The 19,253-nt window shown below is 38.4% G+C and overlaps 1 protein-coding gene across 2 annotated transcripts; it reads right to left on the bottom strand.

Moving 5' to 3' along the window:
* Window positions 1-2,102: 2,102 nt before the first annotated feature.
* Window positions 2,103-18,991, bottom strand: CLN8 (CLN8 transmembrane ER and ERGIC protein). 2 transcript variants are annotated; one of them, XM_069065397.1, is made up of 4 exons: window positions 18,758-18,991; window positions 15,220-15,337; window positions 9,274-9,924; window positions 2,103-5,306 (listed from the first exon to the last, which is right to left on the bottom strand). In XM_069065397.1, the coding sequence occupies exons 3-4, from the start codon at window positions 9,814-9,816 to the stop codon at window positions 4,983-4,985; spliced, it is 867 nt and encodes a 288-aa protein (XP_068921498.1). In that variant the 5' UTR covers window positions 9,817-9,924; window positions 15,220-15,337; window positions 18,758-18,991; the 3' UTR covers window positions 2,103-4,982. The 2 variants fall into 2 exon arrangements, with proteins under 2 accessions (XP_068921498.1, XP_068921497.1); XM_069065396.1 differs by lacking the exon at window positions 15,220-15,337.
* Between the last annotated feature and the right edge of the window lie 262 nt (window positions 18,992-19,253).

Below are 19,253 nucleotides of genomic sequence, written 5' to 3'. Positions count from 1 at the left end.
AGAGCAGGACCTAAAATCAGGAAGACTCATCTTTCTGAGTTCAAATCCAGCCTTAGACATTTAATAGCTGTGTGATCCTGGGAAAGTCATTCTATCTCAGTTACTCATCTGTAAAATGAGGTGGAGAAGGAAATGGCAAACTACTCTTGTATCTTTGCCAAGAAAATGCCAAATGGGTGAAGAGTTGAACATGACTGAAAATGATTGTACAAAAACCTTTCTGATAAAACACTATCCATTTTACTTGAAATTCATGCTGGGGGAAAGAAAAAAACACTTATTATTTGAGGTTATGACTACATCCAGATGCCAAATATTGTAGTAGCAAAATATACACTTGGTTTTACACTAGAAATAAATTAAAAATAAATTCACTGAGCCAGTATCTTCCTTTTATAGAAATCATAAAATTTAGATAAGGATGGGGATCTTAGAGGAAGTGTTTTGATAGTTAGTAATGTTAACTGATATTACAGTGATCAAGAGATGCAAATTTTGAGCGAGAGAACAGATTAAATCCTAGCTCAGAAACATAGTAGCTATGTTAGCTAAAGGCATTGTGCTAGGTATATGTTGAGATACAAAGACAAAACAGTCTCTGTACACAGATACAATATTATACAGTACAAAGAAAAACAAGAGAACTATGATGAACACAATAATCAAACATGACTCCAGAAGAGGAATCGTGCTTTCCACCTCTTGGCAGAAGTGAGAGCCCAGAGGCACAAAATGAATCACTTTTTCAGATGCTGCCAATGCATGAATTTGTTTTGGTCACTATATTTATTTGTTACAAAGAAGGGCTTTTATCATTATTTTAGTAAGAGAAGCGGGGAATAGGGGTAGTGATAGTCATAGTAAAAGGGGAAGGGGAAGGGAAGTGTCTTAGATGTACCAAGTCCAGCGTTCTCTCCTTTGCCAATCTTAAAAAAAAAAAAATCAATTTAAATGAGAAAAGAGCTTGCATGGCTACTTCACAAGGTTTTAGGAAGGAAATTTGTTTAGAAATCTTGAAGCATTAAAGAAAATTAGTATTAATGAAACCATAGATTTAAGTTTTTAAAAGCACATAGCTACAGCATGGGAATATGGGCTAGTCACGTAATTTATAAAACTTTATGTCTAGGGGGAGGCTAGGTGGCACAATAAATATTGCACCAGCCAAGGAGTCGGGAGGACCTGGGTTCAGATCCAGCCTCAGACACCACGCACACACACACACACACACACACACACACACACACACAAACTAGCTGTGTGACCTTGGGCAAATCACTTAACCCCAACTGCCCTCCAAAAAAAAGAACTTTATGTCTAACACTAATAACTATTTACATTTCTGAGGCACTTTATGATCTACAGAGCACTTTGTCTCCAGTCCTCTGGGTAAGTAGTATAAGTTTCATTAGGTTAAGTGACCTGTCCATTGACACAAGTGTGGTAAATATGAAAAGTGGGGTTCAAATGCATACCTTCGGAGTCTCTATCCTTGTACCTCTACATTTCAATAGTATACTGTGTGCTAGCACTTAGCACAGTGCCTGGCACACAAGAGGTGTATAATAAATGGTTACTGATTGATTAATCAAGACTGTCAGGATATGAAGGGAACAAAAGGGAAAAAGGATGATGTGATCTGGAGATGTGACATTCCTTCCTCCTAATAAAAGTGAGATATTAAAATTCTAAAAAAAAAAGTTAAAAAAATTTAGTTTATCTGTTATCTCATCAACTTGAATCTTCCCTCTAATGATACAGGTTGCAATCCATTCATACCTGTGTAATTCTTGTCTCTGTCCTGTAGATTCACCACAGAGGGTTCACCCAAAGTGTTGAAGATGTTCCTATTATGAGATATCAGTGAAATAACTGTATTACCTACTTGACATTCTGTACCCTTACCAGCCATTCAGTCCTTTTCATATTATGCATTTCTCTGCTCACAACTTTTGCTACTGTTCTTCAAAGAATCACATTTGTTGTGTTTAGTCAAATAAAAATTAGGCTAAAAACTGCAAAGCAAACTGAATTTTGTAGTCATTCAACAATGCTGATCACATTTTTATATCTTTCAGAAAGAAAATATCCACGACTAAAACTCAGTGATAAATAGCTAGGTTAATTTATTGTCATATATGAACTGGGATTCCACTTTTTGGTACTGCAAATACAAGTCGCATTTTCCTGCTTTTGAAGGAAAAGTTAATACTATTAGTGACTGTAAAGGACAAATTGCACAGAAAATATTCAAGTCATTTGAGGAGTAGGCAGTTATTAAGCTGTATTTTGATAGTGTTAACATGACCTCTAGATTTCAAAACCTTAAATCACTCAGAAAAACCCCCGATATTAATAGGTTTTATATACCCTGAACTAAAATTTCACCAGTGACTTCCAGAGTTTGAAGCAACAGTTTAAAAAACAAATTTAGCATATTCCTACCCCAATTTTAATCATGTAATTATACCACAGGTTGAAATTATTTAAGATATCCTCTCACTTAACCTTATTAATTATGCAAGCATTGTAAAGGTGCTTTTCAATAAAACTGATTTTATACAAAATGAAATCTTTCTGAAGTCATACATTTAATAATTATGAATTCCTTTGATTTTAATTTTTTAAATATTAAAAAGAAATTGGGCAAAAGGAATAGTTATGCAACCAAATACAGGTAGAAAAATGTGGTCAAGAGTTCTTGAGACAATCCCCATGAATACAATATAAATGAGATTTATAGCTAAAAAGCAGCTCAGGGATGATGCGTTCAGAACCAGTTTCACTCTTTGAATAGTGAAAAATACATATAAAATTATTTTAAAACTTATTTTCTAACAATTCATCTTCCATTAATTAAGGTCCTCTGATGTCTTGGCTCAGTATGGGGATGACTCTAAGGTTTCAAAGGCTATGTTAGTGGAACACCAGCTCTGGGCACATCTGGACATGCTGCAAAGGCTGTATTTGTGGCAGTGGCAGACTATTTTGTCACCTTAAGATCAACTAAGCTAAATTTGGAAACACAAAGATTCACAGGGATTAAGACTAATTAGTTGGGGGCGGCTAGGTGGCGCAGTGAGTAAAGCACAAGCGCCGGCCCCAGAGTCAGGAGGACCTGAGTTCGGATCAGGCGTCAGACACTTAACACACACACACACACACACACACACACACACACACACCCCAAAAAAAATGAGCTGTGTAATTTTGGGCAAGTTACTTAACCCCAATTGCCTTCCAAAAGGCAAAAAAAAAAGACTAATTAGTTGTTTGTTTTAACCAAATAATTATTAGTAATATTTATATAGCATGTTAAGGTTTATGAATTTCTTAACGAATATATTATCCTCACAATGACCCTGGGAGCTAGGTGCTATTATTTTCCCTATTTCATAGACAAGAAAACTGAGGCAGACAGAAGTTAAGTGACTTGCCCAGGATCACACCTGACTTCAGGCCCAGCATGTTATGCACTGTACAACCTACCTGCCTCAGTGTAAGGACTTTGCTGCTGACATAATGGATTACTGAAGTACTTGAAGTATATATAAATATAATTCAGCAAGAAAATAAAGGCTAAAAATATTACAAGATTACATTTAGCTGTTAAAAGATCATTTGAGTAATAAAAAGTATAAGGGAAAAGAGGCAGTATGGCACGATGGAAGTGAGCTGGTCTCAGAGCCAGAAAAACCTCGGTTCAAGTCCTGTTTCTGACATATTGATGAGGTGACTTCAATGTTCTGCACTATTCTCTAAGATTATAAATTGCAGAGAAGGAGCTGACCTGTACGAATAAAGAGTTTACTAGGTGAATGAAATCACAGATCCAGTTCCTATGTACCAATGTACTATGGACATTTAAACAATTGTAAGCCAGAAGTAACTCTCGGTAGATTAGTACTTTTAGCCTATTGCCTTGTTAGAAATTAAGGAACTATTTTGACAGGCAGCCTTGATATCAAAATCTTAAAAACAAAACAAAACAAGCAAACATCTCAGAGAAATTACTTTCAGCAGCATCATTCATTTTCCAATAAGTAATCACTGAGTATTTAACCCAAATAAAAAATAAAATCATTCTACATCAAAGGAGTAGATAGATCTTGCAGAAAAATATGAAAGTTAATTCATTTATAACATCAGCTAATTATTATTACTACTCAATTTGGGCTTCATTTGGAGGATTCACCTAAAGAAATATACCTGTCCAAAAACCAAATTAACTATTCCAGTGTCTTGTAGAACATTATACAGCGCATTTATATGAACTATTATGACGCTATGAGAACTTATTTTGGGGTGCAAATTCAAAGCTAAAATATATGAATCAGCAACTTTTCACATCCCTTAACATGCACTGAAGTCCTTTCAAACATTTGCTTTGAAATTCCAACTCCATCACAAAATTCCTTCATTTATGGACCATTATTTCCACGGTTTGTCATTTGAACCTCGGAGAATCAGTTGGTTCATGTATCATTCTGCCACTAGGTGACACTGTTACACATGTGGCTTTAAAAATGTAACTATAATATTAAACAGGGCTACAAATCACATTACTGTATGAAAACAAGAACAGAAAATTAATGCTGACTTAAAGTTAGTCCACAATTTGAGAGTTCCTTATATGAAGAGACAAATATATGCAGTAACTTTAAATTTGGTCTATGCTCCATATTTCTTAATGCTACAATTAATGAATACAACATGGGTAAAATTTACTACATTGAACCCTGGAAGTCAAAAGAACTTGTTATGGTGCAAAATCCACTTATAAAAGCAAACTGGGATTTAAAAACAAAATAAAAAACAAAATACTTCATGGCTACTTCAAAACACTAAGAAGATACAAAAATCCAAACAAACACCTATTTACCACTGCTTACTCATTTTAAAAGAATTTTCTCAGACTTTCACATTGTATGTGTCCCATTTAGTTTCCAGTTCTTAGCAGGCACTTAGTTGTTCTGGAAAAATTACTGCCTCTTCCTTTGAAGAGTCTGGCCATTCACTTTTACAGACTGACTGTTTTTTGGTCCTGAATGTGCAAAGTTCCAATCCACTGGATTGAGCAGCTGCTGAGTTTTCTTGTGTGTCCAGTATGGGTTAATAATTAATGTAAGGAGGGCCAGTCCAACAAGGAAAAGTGCAAGGTGTGGATGAGCCAGACTGTTGAGTAGGTCATCCCAGTGCTGAAAACATACCCACCACATGTGGTAGGTTAAAAACATGCGTCCATGAAACATGTGGATCATCAACCACTGGTTTACCTTCCAAAACAGAGAATCAGCCCAGCCAGCCTGCAAGGGAAGAAAATAAAATGATACTATTTTAAGATGCTGTCAACACATTTTCCCCTATAGATTTAAAATTAATTCTATTTTACATCTATTAAGGACCTGCCAAGTACCATGTCATACATGCTATATATATCAGTAATGGAGAGATGAAAACTTGCCATTTAATAAAGGGAATATAATATGCACACTAATAAGTTTGAAACATAGTAGAAGGTGGTAAAAATGAAGTACTCCAAGAAAATCTGAGGAGAGGTCACTTCCACAGTGCTGGAGATGGGAAGGAGAGCAGGGGATGCATCAAGGAAAGAGTCCTGGAGGAGTTGGAGTTTGTACACATGCAGAGAGGACAGGAGTTTGCAGGACAAGAGAAAAAACCATTGTCTAGTTGAACTAGATTGTCTCTGTATTTTTTACATTTGGTGAGGGAAAATGTGAAATAAGGCTTGAAGGACAGGTTAGAGCCAGACTGTACAGGCTCTTAAATGATAAAGAAATTTATCTTACATGCAAAATAAAGGTTTCTGAATGGCATGGTCAGAACCTAAGAATTAAGGAAAATAACTTGGCATGTAATACGAAGTATGGTTTATAGAGAAAAGAGGTTGGAGGCAGATGGACTTCAGTTAAGAGGCTGTTATAGTAATATAGGTGAAAGGGGATAAGGGTCTCAAATAGAGTAGTGGCCAAATGAATGAAGGAGAGTGTGGATGTAAAATGGCTACCATGTAGGTAAAATCAAGACTTGGTAACTGGCCAGATTTTTTTTTTGGGGGGGGGTGTGCATATATGAGAGAGAAAGTCAAGGATTACAAGGAAAAATTAGAATTTTTGAGTTTTGTTACTGGCTTTGCACGACTGGATTAAGGAATTAATGCTGACTCTTCAGGCTGATAAAAATGTGGAGGGAACCTATACTGCAACACTGGTACTAGACTGTAAGGAACAAAATTTTTATAAAGTAGTTTTGCTATTCAGATAACAAAGCCCTGGCTGAGCTTCCATTAAAGTCCTCTGGTGTTTCACTGTGGCAAGGAGAGATGACCCTGTCTTCTCAAAGATTACCTTCTTAGAACTAGAAGGAACAGTGGTCATCTTGTCTAATCATCTCAAGAACTAAAGCCAAAAGGTTAAGTCTTGATCAAGGTCATATAGATAAGTAAACAGTTACCAGTCCAAATACAACACGCTTTCCACTGTTTTGATAAGCCTACCATGCAAGGTAGCATGCTAGTTACCAGGGATACAAATACAAAAAAAGACAGCTTGTGTCTCATGAGCCCAACTAAACTCAAAGTACTTCATCACTGGTGATGTTTTAAGTTTCTCTATAAATGTTTATATATCCTTCATATTACATGTCAAATTACTTTCCTTAATTTACAGGTTCTGACCATGTCATTCAGAAACCTTTAGGAGAATGAAGTTTTTGGTTCTACTATCTCTTAAAACTATCATCCCAGTGATGGAAAGGGACTGATTGACATAAGATGGTTTCACAAAGCCCTGAAGCAACCAGTGATGCAAGAAAGCTTCGAAACTGACACCAGAAAACTCAAGTTTTGAATACATGGGGGAGATACTACAGAGAGGTCCATAGTAATGAAGGCAAAGGACCAGAGATGGTTTTTTAAAAAGTATCATTTTGGCATTATTTCTAGCCTTTTTCCTATCTTTCTTTCAAATAAGCATCCAAATGAAATAAATCCTCTCTCCCCTACTTCTGTGGTAGAATCCATTGATATGGTCACTAACAAGAGACAAGCAAGCCAAAGGCAGGCAGCAAATATAATTTTGTTAGGCTCTCAACTTATTATGAATTCACGACACACCTACAAAGTACAAGATAGTTTCATAAGCGGCTGGAAAAGTACATAGTACATACAATAAGCAAAAGCTCCCTACCTGCAGCAAACGGAATTAAAAAGACAAAGTAACAAGTAATTATAAGACAAGAATGCCAACAAGAAACTTCTTTTAAGGACTGTACTTTCTGTGGCATTTGGAGGGAAGTAGGTGAGTGGGAGGGATACTGTTTAAGAAAGTGTATGGATGTCAAAACAAAATAATGTATACATGTTTTTCAAAGTTCTTAAAAGACACACATAAAGAAAGTTTGGTTTAAAATTTAAGAAGGCAAAATGAAAGGTCAGGGACTATTTCCTTTCTGTCAGTATTTCCAGCTTCAAGCTGAAGAGAAACAGGTTATCTGTCTTGTAGAGGAAGGATTAGGCTTCAGGGCAGAACTAGGAGGAACAGGTAGAAATTGAAAAGAGGTAAACTTAGGCTTGAAGTTGAGAACAACTTCCTGACAATTAGGGCTTTCCAAAAGCTGAATGGGTTTCCTAAAGGTTGATGGTTTCCTCCCAGGAGGTCTTCAAGCAAAGGGCTGGACAATCATTTGCCAAGTTAGAATTTAGTAAGAATTCCTTTTATCTATGGATTGGACTGGATTGGATAGCCCCTAAAGGTGATAATCTGTGACCTGCACCAATGATGCTTCCTTGGGCAAATCACTTAACTTCCCCATTTCCTTGCCTGTAAAAGGAGGGGGTTGGATGAGAAGAACTCTCAAGAAGTCTTTTCCATTTTTACAACAATCAAAAATAACATTATAACAAATGTAGAAACAATTAAGATTAATTTTTAAACCATAACTTCTTTTTTATGAGGCATTAAGAATTCTATTATAAGCAGACAACAGGCAAGATGGTCAAACTAAAGTACTGAATCAGCTAATAAAAATTAATGAACTTTATCATGCAAAATGACAGAAATTGTTTCATTTCAATAAGGGAGTGTGCAGGGGCGGCTAGGTGGCACAGTGAGTAGAGCGCCAGCCCTGGAGTCAGGAGGACCTGAGTTTGCATCCGGCCTCAGACACTTAGCACACGCACGCGCACACACACACACACACACACACACACCTAGCCGTGTGACATTGGGCAAGTTACTTAACCCCAATTGCCCTCCAAATAGCAAAAAAAAAAAGGGAGAGACAGAGAGTGTGTGTGTGTGTGTGTGTGTGTGTGTGTGTGTGTGTGTGTGTGTGAGAGAGAGAGAGAGAGAGAGAGAGAGAGAGAGAGAGAGAGAGAGAGTGGTTTGGGGGGTCTCAAATAGAAGATTTTATAGAGACACAGATTTAGAGCTGGAAGAGACATACAGATTCTGTAAGTCTATGCCCAGTATTTTCAAGAGCTTTTTAAAATAAGTATTAAATTATTTCATGATGACAAGTTTTATAGATTTTTAGAGCTGGAAGAAAATAAAGAAAATCTAATATAATCCTTTCACTTTACAGATGAGGAAACTGTGGCTTAGAGATACAAGATGCCCAAGGTAACAGATGCAGTAAAGTAGTTAAATTGGATTTGAACTCACATCTTAATTTAGAGGTTAGTGTTCTTTCTATTACAACAATTTTGTTGGTTTCTACTTTCCTAGTCTTTTCATTTGGGGTTGCTCCTCTAATCGGATTTTGGTATAAAAGTAAATAAAACGAATCAAACAGAAATGAACACACTGCTAAGTACACTATTCCCCTGAGGAGCCTAAATTCTAAGCCACAATGAGAGCACTGTATTACAATCTGCATAGGATTTGAAGCTTTATAAAGTGATTCTCATGGCAGGCCTCACTTTACAGATAAGACTCAGAGAAGTGATGTGACTATTCCAATGTCACACACTTAGGAAGTATCAGGGCCAGGACAAACTCAGGACCTGACTCCAAATGTAGTTCCATGAAGGAACTTATTCTCTCTGAGTCTCAGTTTCCTCATTTAAAGGATGGGGCTAACAATACTGGTAGTACTGTTATACTGATGGGTTATAATTGTTATTGTAGTAACCTTAAAAGGCTACATAAATGGCAATTTTTTCTCTTTAAATATTCTTGCTATGCCCTTTACCCTGTCCTGACACCCCTAGGTAGCATAATAAGTAGAATGCCTTCAACAAGAAGCACTTACCTTTAAAAGCATCCAGGAGATGCAGGTAAAAGGGGTGCTCATCTCCAGTAGCAGGGTTGTCATGGCTAGATAGTGGCCAGCTTTGAGATTGATCACTAACCCGAGAAATCCAAGGAAGGCAAAAAGATGATGGACTACTAAGAACATGTCAAATGTCCAGAAAACCAAATTTGACACATGAACAGCAGCATTTTCAAAGAAAAAGAAGCCAGTTGCAGTTGCAATATTAAACCAGCACCAATTCTGCTGTGAATATGCTTTATCAGCAGAAAGCTCAGGGTCCACAAGCAAAGCCCATAGACCAGCAATGGAGCTTTGAACTCCAAAAACTGCTCGGGTGGCAGCAAGATTCCAGAAGACCTTCTCCTTAGCTACCAGAGATCTATAGGTGGCATTAAGACAGGAAGAGAGCTGATGGCAGACCACAAAGACACCCAGGTAGAAGAAAAAACTGGCCACTACTAGTGTTAAGCGGATTTTCCATGAAGCATAGTCCATGTCAAAAATGCTTCTAGATGCTGTACTGTCACTTTCAAGATTCATTTTTCTACTTTAAATTTTAGCAGTGTCTTATATAGTTCAACCACTTTTTGGTCCAGTGCCAATGCCTCCTTTTCTGGCTTCCGGGATCCTCATGTGTCTCTCTTTAAGCTGAAAAAAGAAAAGATAATTCACTAATATGGACCAAGCAGAATCTGGAACACAGAACTACTGTGTTTCCCTATGGCATTAAAATACCATAGGCATTTTATAAAAGGAAAAATAAGGAATGTAAAATCATGTTCTTAAATAGGCGAGTTCATTTTAAATCTAACCAAGTTGGACTACATGGTCTCCTATCTAAGGTCCAATAAATCAATAGGCATTAAATGTTGAAGATAAAAAAATATAGAAATCATAGAATTCTTGATATCAAGGAGCTTACTACTAAATTCACTCAAACTCTTTGAAGTTCTTTCTATAATTTTATGAACCTCTGGCAAGGGCTGGTAAAAGAAATAACGAAGGAAATAAGCATTTGCTTATGATATGCCAGGCATTGTGCAAAGCATGGGAATACAACAATAATAACAGCTAGCATTTTTACTTTAAGGTTTGCAAAGTAATATATGTTCTCATTTTATCCTCACAACCCTGTGATGTAGGTACTATCCTATCCCTATTTTAGAGATAAGGAAACTAAGGCTAAAAGGCTAACTTGTCCAGGATTACACAGCTATTAAGTGTCTGAGGGAGAACTGAACTCAGACTTTCCTGACTCCAAGTCCTGGACTCTGTCCCTTGTACCACCTAGCTGTCTCTAATATTAAAAAAAACACAAAAAACAAAAAATAGTTCCTGCTCTCAAGGAGCTCATTTTTTCATGGGGGAAGTTTAATGGGGGAAGAAAACATGTTAACATCTATGCACCAAAAAGAAATATGCAAAATAATTGGGAACAGTCTCAAAGGGAAGGCACTAAAATTAAAGGAATAAGGAAAGGTTTCCGGAAGGTGGGAATGAGTTTTAAAATAATCCAGACAGCCAAAAAGCAGGGATGTGGGAGAGCATTCTGGGCATGGAGGCTAGCCAATGAAAATGCATTGAGTCTGGAGTGAAGCATCTTGTTCCAGCAAGGAAGCCAGTGTCTCTGGAGAGTAGAATACGTGGAGGGAAGTAAAGTATAAGAAGTTTGGAAAGGGTGAATGGGGAAGGGGTGATAAGGGTTTTAAAAGCCAAACAGGATTTTATATTTGATCCTGGACATAACAGGGAGCCATTGGAACTTACCAAGGAATAGGGAGCAGCAGAGAGGTGTGTGCGTGTCTGTGTATGAGACATAGTAAGAGCTATGTTTTAATGCCCTCTAGTAGTTGGCTAGAGAGGGGAGAGACTGGAGTCAGAAAAACCAAACAGGAGGTAACTGCAATAGTATAGACATAATCCATCTGCACCAAGATGATAGCAGTTTCAGGTGAGATGTTGTGAAGGTAGGATGTGTTTGAGAAGTGGGGTGCCAGTAAGGAGTGGAGGACGACACCTAGGAGGCCATCCTCAGTAACTCCAAGGATGCTGATGTCGAGACAGTGTTAAGTAAAAATGTGAAAGAGGTGAGAGTTTGAGGGGAAATAAGTTTAGTTTTGGAGATGTTGAGTTTTAAGAAGTCTATGTGACATTCTGTTCAAGATGTCCAAAGGCAGCTGGAAACAAGAGAATGGAAGTCAAGAGAGCTTAGGGTTGGATAGACTGGAGCATCATTGATAAAGAGATAATGCTTGAATCCATAATGAGATCAACAAGAAAAACAGCATAGAGGGAGCAAAGCGTCAACAACAAACCTTGGGATACAACCAAAATTAATGGATATGATGAAAAGGATGAAGATCCAGAAAAGGAGATTGAGACAAAGAACAAGGAAAAGTATAGTACTCAGGAAAACTTAAGTATCAAGGAGAAGAGGGTAATTGACAGTATCAAAGCCTAAAGAGGTCAAGGAAGATGAAGATTTCAGAAAAGTATATTAGACTCAGTAATTAAAAGATCACTGATAACTCCGGAGAAAGTAGCTGGCAATCTAGTGAATCCCATGGATGCTTTTCTTAAGATATTTTTAAATGTATAAAATACACAGAATTATAGAACAATTATGCTGAAATAATAGTTAAAATATTTTTTAAAAGTTCACAGACTCCATTTTCATATCACCTGACTTAAGGTTCAGCAACTAGGTGGCACAGTGGACATAGCACCTGGCCTGGAGTCAAGATCCAGACTTGAGTTCAAATTTGATCTCAGATACTTACTGTGTGATAAGTCATATAACCCTTTCTCCCCTAGTTCCTCCTCTGTAAAATGAAGTGGAGAAGGAAATAGAAAACTACTCCAAACCGCCCGGCAAACCACTTTGCCAAGAAAATCCCAAATGGGGTCACAAAGAATTGGACACTACCAAAAATGACTGAACCACAAAAATTACTAACTCTAGGTTCATCCCTCTGTATTTACTGTGTCACCTTGCTATCTCTACCTTTTAATCCAATCAACACTAAAATTATTACTGAAAAGTATATGTTAACACTCTAATAACACCATTTAGCACCCTTGTGATTTACTACTACAATACCTCTCTCTCTGGGAACCCTTTGTGTTTTCCTAGTTAATTAGATTGGTACACTTATATTTCCAGTCTCTTAAACCAATTAAAACTAAGTTCTTAGGGAAAGGTTATAAATAAATTTAAGTTCAGGATAATAAAATAAATTAGGCCTATAGTTTCACTGATTAAATCAATTGAACTAGGAATAATTTTTGTATCTTAAAGATTTTTCAATTACATCTGAAATGACACTACCACAGTAAGAAGTGAAAAAGGAACACTTGCAAAGTCTCCAAATACATCTAAGTAACTACCTACCCCCACTACAGAGTCAAAATAGGACTGGATTAGAAATATTTTTGAGTGTTGATAATGCTGAACTCCCAGTGGGTATCAAAAGAAAATTACAGCTTAATAGAACTTTCATGTGACAATTCTTTAAAACTCATCTTCCCACAGAAGCATCTGGCTAACGTCTAGCTCTGTTCCTTCTTAGTACCCAGAACTGTCTATTACCTGATAAAGCTGAGAAGTACTTGATGCCTTTCCCACAACATGTTGGTCAAAGTGGCTTTCCTGCATGTGCTGTAGCTGAAATCTAAATACTACACAAGTTCAAAGTGGAAGTAGGTCTAAAATGGAAACTTTCATTCCTTCAACCACAAATCCAGTCTCTTAAAACTGCAAAACAACCCAAAAGCCTAATGAAATCTCACACTCAATAAGCACCTACACCTTCCGGAAACTGAATAATTTCTTCCATATATATGCATGCATGTATGTATATGTGTACATGTGTATGTATTTATATATATATATATATATCACTATTTTTCAGATATAAGTAAATGCTGTTGTGATTAATAAAATAGACAATCCACAAAAACTTTTTGTCTTTCTGTATGTTCTCAAAGATTAGTAAGAGTACAATTTACTAGCAAGTAAAGTAGCACAGAGACAGAAGGAGAGGGAGAGAGAGGGAGAGGGAGGGAGAGGGAGAGAGAGAGAGAGAGAGAGAGAGAGAGAGAGAGAGAAGGAGGAAGTTTCTGGAATTTTTTGACTTTAAAAAGGGGTCCTCACACTCAAGTAAAATCAGGGCAAGTCTTACAGTCAGGAAGCATTCCACACTGCCTTTGATCCATACAGAGACTATCAAAATTTCTCAGAGTCCTAGGCAAGGCTCTGAGGGTGTAAATTAAAGATAAGTTATTGCCACGCATCTAGGGCCCTGACAGAATCAGGTCTTAACCAAACAAAATTTACACTCAAAACAATAGGAAACTATTTTCCTACACTAGGCTGACTTATTTATACTTTGTATGTCTCCCAGCCCCTAGCAAAAGGTTTTGCCCAAATAAGTACTTAATAAATGTTTACTTTATTGGCTAAAGTCACCCACTGCGGTAGTGACAGAGCCAGGAATTGACTCTGTGACTCCTGTGTCTCAGTTTAGTGTTCTTTCAATATACCCACTTTGACTCTGGTGGAAAGTCTTCCTTCCATTTTCCAAAAGCACTTGGTTGTATGTTTTAAAATATCAAGGGTCAATTAGTCAAAATAATCTTCATGATTTTCTCCCTTCTCTAATTCTTTGTAAAGACTCATCCCCATGCCTGGAATGTATTTCTCTTCCTTACCTGTACCTCAGAATCTCCAGCTTCCTTCAAAGCTCAAATTGAGCTCCTCAACCTATAATCTATTCAGATTTCCGTCTCCCAATTGTTAGTGTTCTCTGTCTAGAAATTGTTTTTTGAAAAATTTTGCATTTAAACTTCCTATGTATTTCTCCCCAGTAAGAAGCTTGAGGGATTTTTTTTTCCCTTTTAATTCTTATATTCTTAGGCCCTTGTACAATGATCACAGCAGATATTTTTTACAGAATGACTGATGAGTAAGTGTATGATTTTAAGTTAATCGATAAATATACACAATACCAAAATGTAAATGGAAAGATCAACTACAAAAACTAAAAATTAATGTTGTAAAATTACAAAGACCAAACTTGACCACACCACAAAGAGCTATAAACACTACCTATAATGTCAGATTTGATTTGCTTAACTTCCCCCTCCCCTTATTTTTTAAAAATTGTTATAATGAATGGCTTTCTAAGAAGAGAAGAAATATAGGGGGAATGATCCAGAAGGGAGGAAAATGAGGTCAGAAGCAGAGGTTACAACTTGTTCTGTTGTGTCTGACTCTTTGTGACCCCATTTGGGGTTTTCTTGGCAAAGATACTGAAGTGGTTTGCCAGTTCCTCCTCTAGCTCATTTTACAGATGAGGAACTGAGGCAAAAAGGGTTAAAGGACTTGCCCAAGGTTACAATTAGTATCTGAGGCCAGATTAGAACTCAGGAAGATAAGTCTTCTTGATTTAGGACAGGCATGCCATCCACTGTGCCATCTAGCTGCCCATTAACAACCACTAAGGGCTGGAAAGGTTGGAGGACATAAGGGTGAGTTTTAGGTAAAGGAAGAAGGGTGAGGAATAGAGAGAGATGGAATGATAGCAGACAGTGATGAGAAGGGAATTCTGTGACTATATAGTTCAAATTCGCTTGAAGTTTCTTTTATGGCTAATAGGAGACCTAGCCTATGGGGGTCTAGTGAAAATTGCAATAAGTCATTTAAAAGCAGACATTTTAGATTCAAAGACAGTTCTCTGATCATCAACACTTAGCATAATACTTGCAATATAGTAGGTGCTTAATTAATATTATTGATTGATTGGCTGATCATTGGTGAAAAAGGAGTGATCGAGTGTCCATATCTTCATCAATTTCAAGCGTCCTTTCTAGCTCTAAAATCTGATGATTTTTTAAATCTGTTTAACAGTTTAATGTCTGCAGTAAGGAAAAAAATAAGAGTACCTGCATCTTTTTACAATCCTCTTTCTAGCCCTAGATTTTGACTTCAATATTTTAACCCCAAACACACAGGACTTTTTCTCCCCAAATGCCAGGAAGGAAAGGTCAGTCACTTCATCACCTGAAAGAGATTAAGTCATTCATACTATATCACCTCTAGTATTCTTAGAAATCTTAAGACACACTTGAAAATTAACTTATAAAAAAGTTTAGAAAGTCCATGTTAAGTATCTGTCAAGAACACTTACCTATTACAAGCATGGCTCTCCAGATATGGATTTATTAAACTCTTATCACTTCCTGAGTGTAGTTCAAGTTTAAAGGAGGTTTGCCTAGGGTGACTGGCTCCCTGAAATGTGCTAAAGCAATACAGTAGTATAAAGTGCTCTAGTCTTGAGGCTAATCTGAGTTCAATCCCATTTAAGACACGAGCTGTATCTTTAGCTTCTCCATCTGTAAAATGGGTAGACTACTTCCTGCCCTACTTTCCTCACAAGGCTATTATGTACATTATTATAATCTATCTAAGGGCAGGGACAATTTCCATTTGTCTTTCTGTATCCCCAATGCCCAGGATTGTTGTTGTAGTACATGCATTTCAGTAGTGTCCGCTTCTCTACAACCTCATTTTGGGGTTTTCTTGACAAAGATATTGGAGTGACTTGCCATTTCCTTCTCCTTTACAAAAAGGAAGAAGCAAACAGAGTTAAATGACTAATTTAATTAAGCTAATTAAGTGTCTGAGGGCACAATTTAACTCGGGAAGACTGAGTCTTTCTGATTCCAAGTCTAGTGCTCTATCTGTCCACTGGACCACATACCTGCCCACCTTAGCATGGTGCTTAATATAGTCTGGTGATTTATATGAAAAGATTAAAATATCGGATTACAAATTATTATTCATCATTATTCATTCACAGCAAGCATTTATTAAGCACCTGCTATGTGCTAGGTACTGCATGAGTGGTATTCTATCAAGATGGAAAACAGTCTGATACACAAAGTGTTTATTACATTAGGGATATGGAACAAGGGACTATCCTTTTGGTTTCAGTTGCAGAGGAACTAGTGAATGAAGAAACTCCTAATATAGAAGAAATCTGCATCTTCTCTGCAACTTTTATAGTCTTGGAGAGTTGCCTAGAACATTGAGTGGTTAAGGGACTTGTCCACAGTCAATGTGTCAGGAGCAAAATTTAAAACCAAGGCCAGACTTCTATCTACTATCCCAGACTGCCACTCATCTCATTTTACAGGTAAAGAAAGTGAGCCTGGAAGAGGTTAAGTGACTTGTCCTTGGGTACACAACTAAGTGAGTGTTGGCACTGGGATTTAAATCCAGGTCTTCTGACCCTAAATACATTTTTCTTTATATAATATTCTCTTAACCAGACTAAATATGTTTTTGAGAAAACCACTTCACTTCTCCGAGACTGTTTCCTCATCTCTACTATAGATGGATCAAAGACTCTTTCTGTCTCTGCCCTTCTATGACCTACTCAAACCCAAAGAGATGAAGCAAATATATACTTAAGTCAAAAGACCTACTTTTATGTTCCATTTATTGCCTGCATGACCTTAGGCATGTTTACTTCTCTAGGTCACAGTTCCCTAATCTGTCAAATCCAGCATGATATATATTCCCTCCTCAGTGCCTCCTTTCAAATAAAGCTCAAATGTCATGTCCTTTTGATACTCTTCAAATTACAAATAATAACTTCATGCATTATTTACCTGTACATGTTGCTTACCTCTATGGAATGCAAGCTTCTCAAAGATAAGGGCTATTTCAGTTTGGTTTTTGGGTCCCCAGGGCATAACACATTCCCTGGCATTATAAGATATGTATAACTGACAAGTTCCCTTCAGCTCTGAATCTATAATCCTATGAAGTGCCTACATCACACATGAAATAAGCTGCATGGCTAGGACTAGAATCCAGTCGACTGATTGCCAGGTCAGGGCTCTCTCTAGCACCAAGGTTGAAAACAGGTTTCTTGACAAATCACTGTTAATTCCCAGGAAATGATTTGACTTTGGCCCCATACTTAAATGATTCATGACATGAAAAGTAGTGTAGTACAGGGCAACCCCTCCTTTACTGATTTTGGAGTCATGAGGCCTGTGATTCAAATCCCAGTTCTTTCCCTAGCTGTAGGATCTTAGGCAAGTTATTTCATGTTGCTGGGTGCTTTGGTTTCCTCATCTGTAAATTAAAGATCTGGATTTGATCATCTCTAGCTTTCCCTCTCCAGAACAAAATCTACTATCCTAAAGTGGGAAACTTTTTTGTTCATGTACTTTTCTGACCTTAGGCTGCTCCTCAGAGAATGCCACTGATCTGATATTCAAGGCCTTCTCTAACTGTGGCCAAATATTGTGCTTCACTGGCATAGCCTTCAAGAATCATCCTCTTCTGAAGAAAAGGGCTTAAGGTTTACTCTCGAAGTAGATAGAAATAGGGAACTTTTCCTTTTGTCCCATATTTGGGAGAAAGCAATGAACTTCAAATTTTCCCAGACCTGATGCATGGGTCTCCTCTTTGCTTCCAATACATCTGTATATGTATGTATGGATCATTTCCCTAAGAAGTAGAATCTATGTAGAATAAAGGTAAGACCTGGGTCATTCTTTCGTCTTTACTATACTACATATGTCACTGGGCTTTACACATAGTAGGGTGCTTTTTGTCAAACTGTATTAGAATAAAAGCCGAAAGAGCCTCAGATCACGTTGATTTTAAGGAAACTGAGGCTTGGAAAAGGAGTATCTTGTCCAAGCTCAAAAGTATTAAGTGGCAAAACTGACGGTGGATTTTTATTATCCCAATTCCTGGCTATAAATCCAGCACCCTTTCCCTCCATTTTGGAAGTTCCAAATGAACATATCAACTAATGAGAGCTTCAAACTTTCAGACACTGGCAGGGTTTTCTGCTCGCCCTTTCCCACAGCCCACAAAGCAGCTGACTGTGTAGATATGAACCTAGGAACCAAAATTGTCACCCCATCCCACCAAATCGAAGATTATTCTCATTTACAATACCCTCCTGGGCAAGAAAATTTCATTCCAAGGTCCGGGGTGGGAAGGAGTAGATGTTGTATACAGAATCATAGAATAGATAAGATCAGGTACACTAGAGATCTAATGTAACCCATTCACTTTAGAGACGCAGGAAAACTGGTTTGTGATCCCACACAGGGGGACCAAATGAGGGGGTATAAATGGGGATCATGCTCTTTCCACCGGCCGGGCACTTAATGGCTTCGGGGGCACGCTCCAGGCAGGACGGGAGGGAGGACGTACTCCTAAGAGGCGCCTCTACGCATCCCGCGGGAGCGAGATCGGGGGGGGGGGGCGGATGACCACTGTCTCCTCCAAAAGAGGACCGAGTCTGAGGCAGAAGCCCCGCGGCCTGCTGTGCTTCAGGTGCGGTGGCCGCGCCACCCGCACCTGCCCGTCTCCTTCAAGACCTAAGCTCTCTGCGCGGTCTCTGTCACCTCCCCCCTCCCCCGCCCGCCACTGTTTTCGGGGGTTACTCACACAGATCCACAGGCCTCAGTTCTCTGTAACCCTTCGGGGCCCCTTCGCTTGGCTCTTAGCTACCAAAGTCAGCACCTGCACCCGAATCCAAACTTGCAAGATCACGGGGATCCCCGGGGGGGCCCTGCGGTAACGCCAGTCTCCCAGGACGCGCCTACGCAGCAGTCCCGGCTCGGGGGCGTGAGACGAGGGAGGAGCCACGGAGACTCAGACCCTCGTGAGCGAGCCCCACCCACGTGACGTCCGGGCCAACCCAGCCCCGGCCATTCCTGCCTGGGGCTGGGGGGAGGACGGAGGGAGGAGCTGGGCTGTACCAAGTGGTCAAGAGGAAGAGAGACCCAGGGAGGAAAGTTGAGGACGCAAATGTAGAGTTCAGCCTAGACTGGAAGCGACCTTTGACCTCATTGGATAATAGTTGTGGAAGTAGAAGGAACCTTAGAAATCTAACACCTTAGTCCCCTAATTTTACTAAAAAGGAAAGTGAGACCCGGGGAAT

Source organism: Petaurus breviceps, unplaced genomic scaffold, assembly GCF_028583685.1.
Source record: "Petaurus breviceps papuanus isolate PSGF00001 unplaced genomic scaffold, PetGlider_PUasm1.0 90686, whole genome shotgun sequence".
NCBI lineage: Eukaryota > Metazoa > Chordata > Mammalia > Diprotodontia > Petauridae > Petaurus > Petaurus breviceps.
Note: the sequence above shows the minus strand (reverse complement) of the source record. Positions and strands in the feature narration are given on the sequence as shown.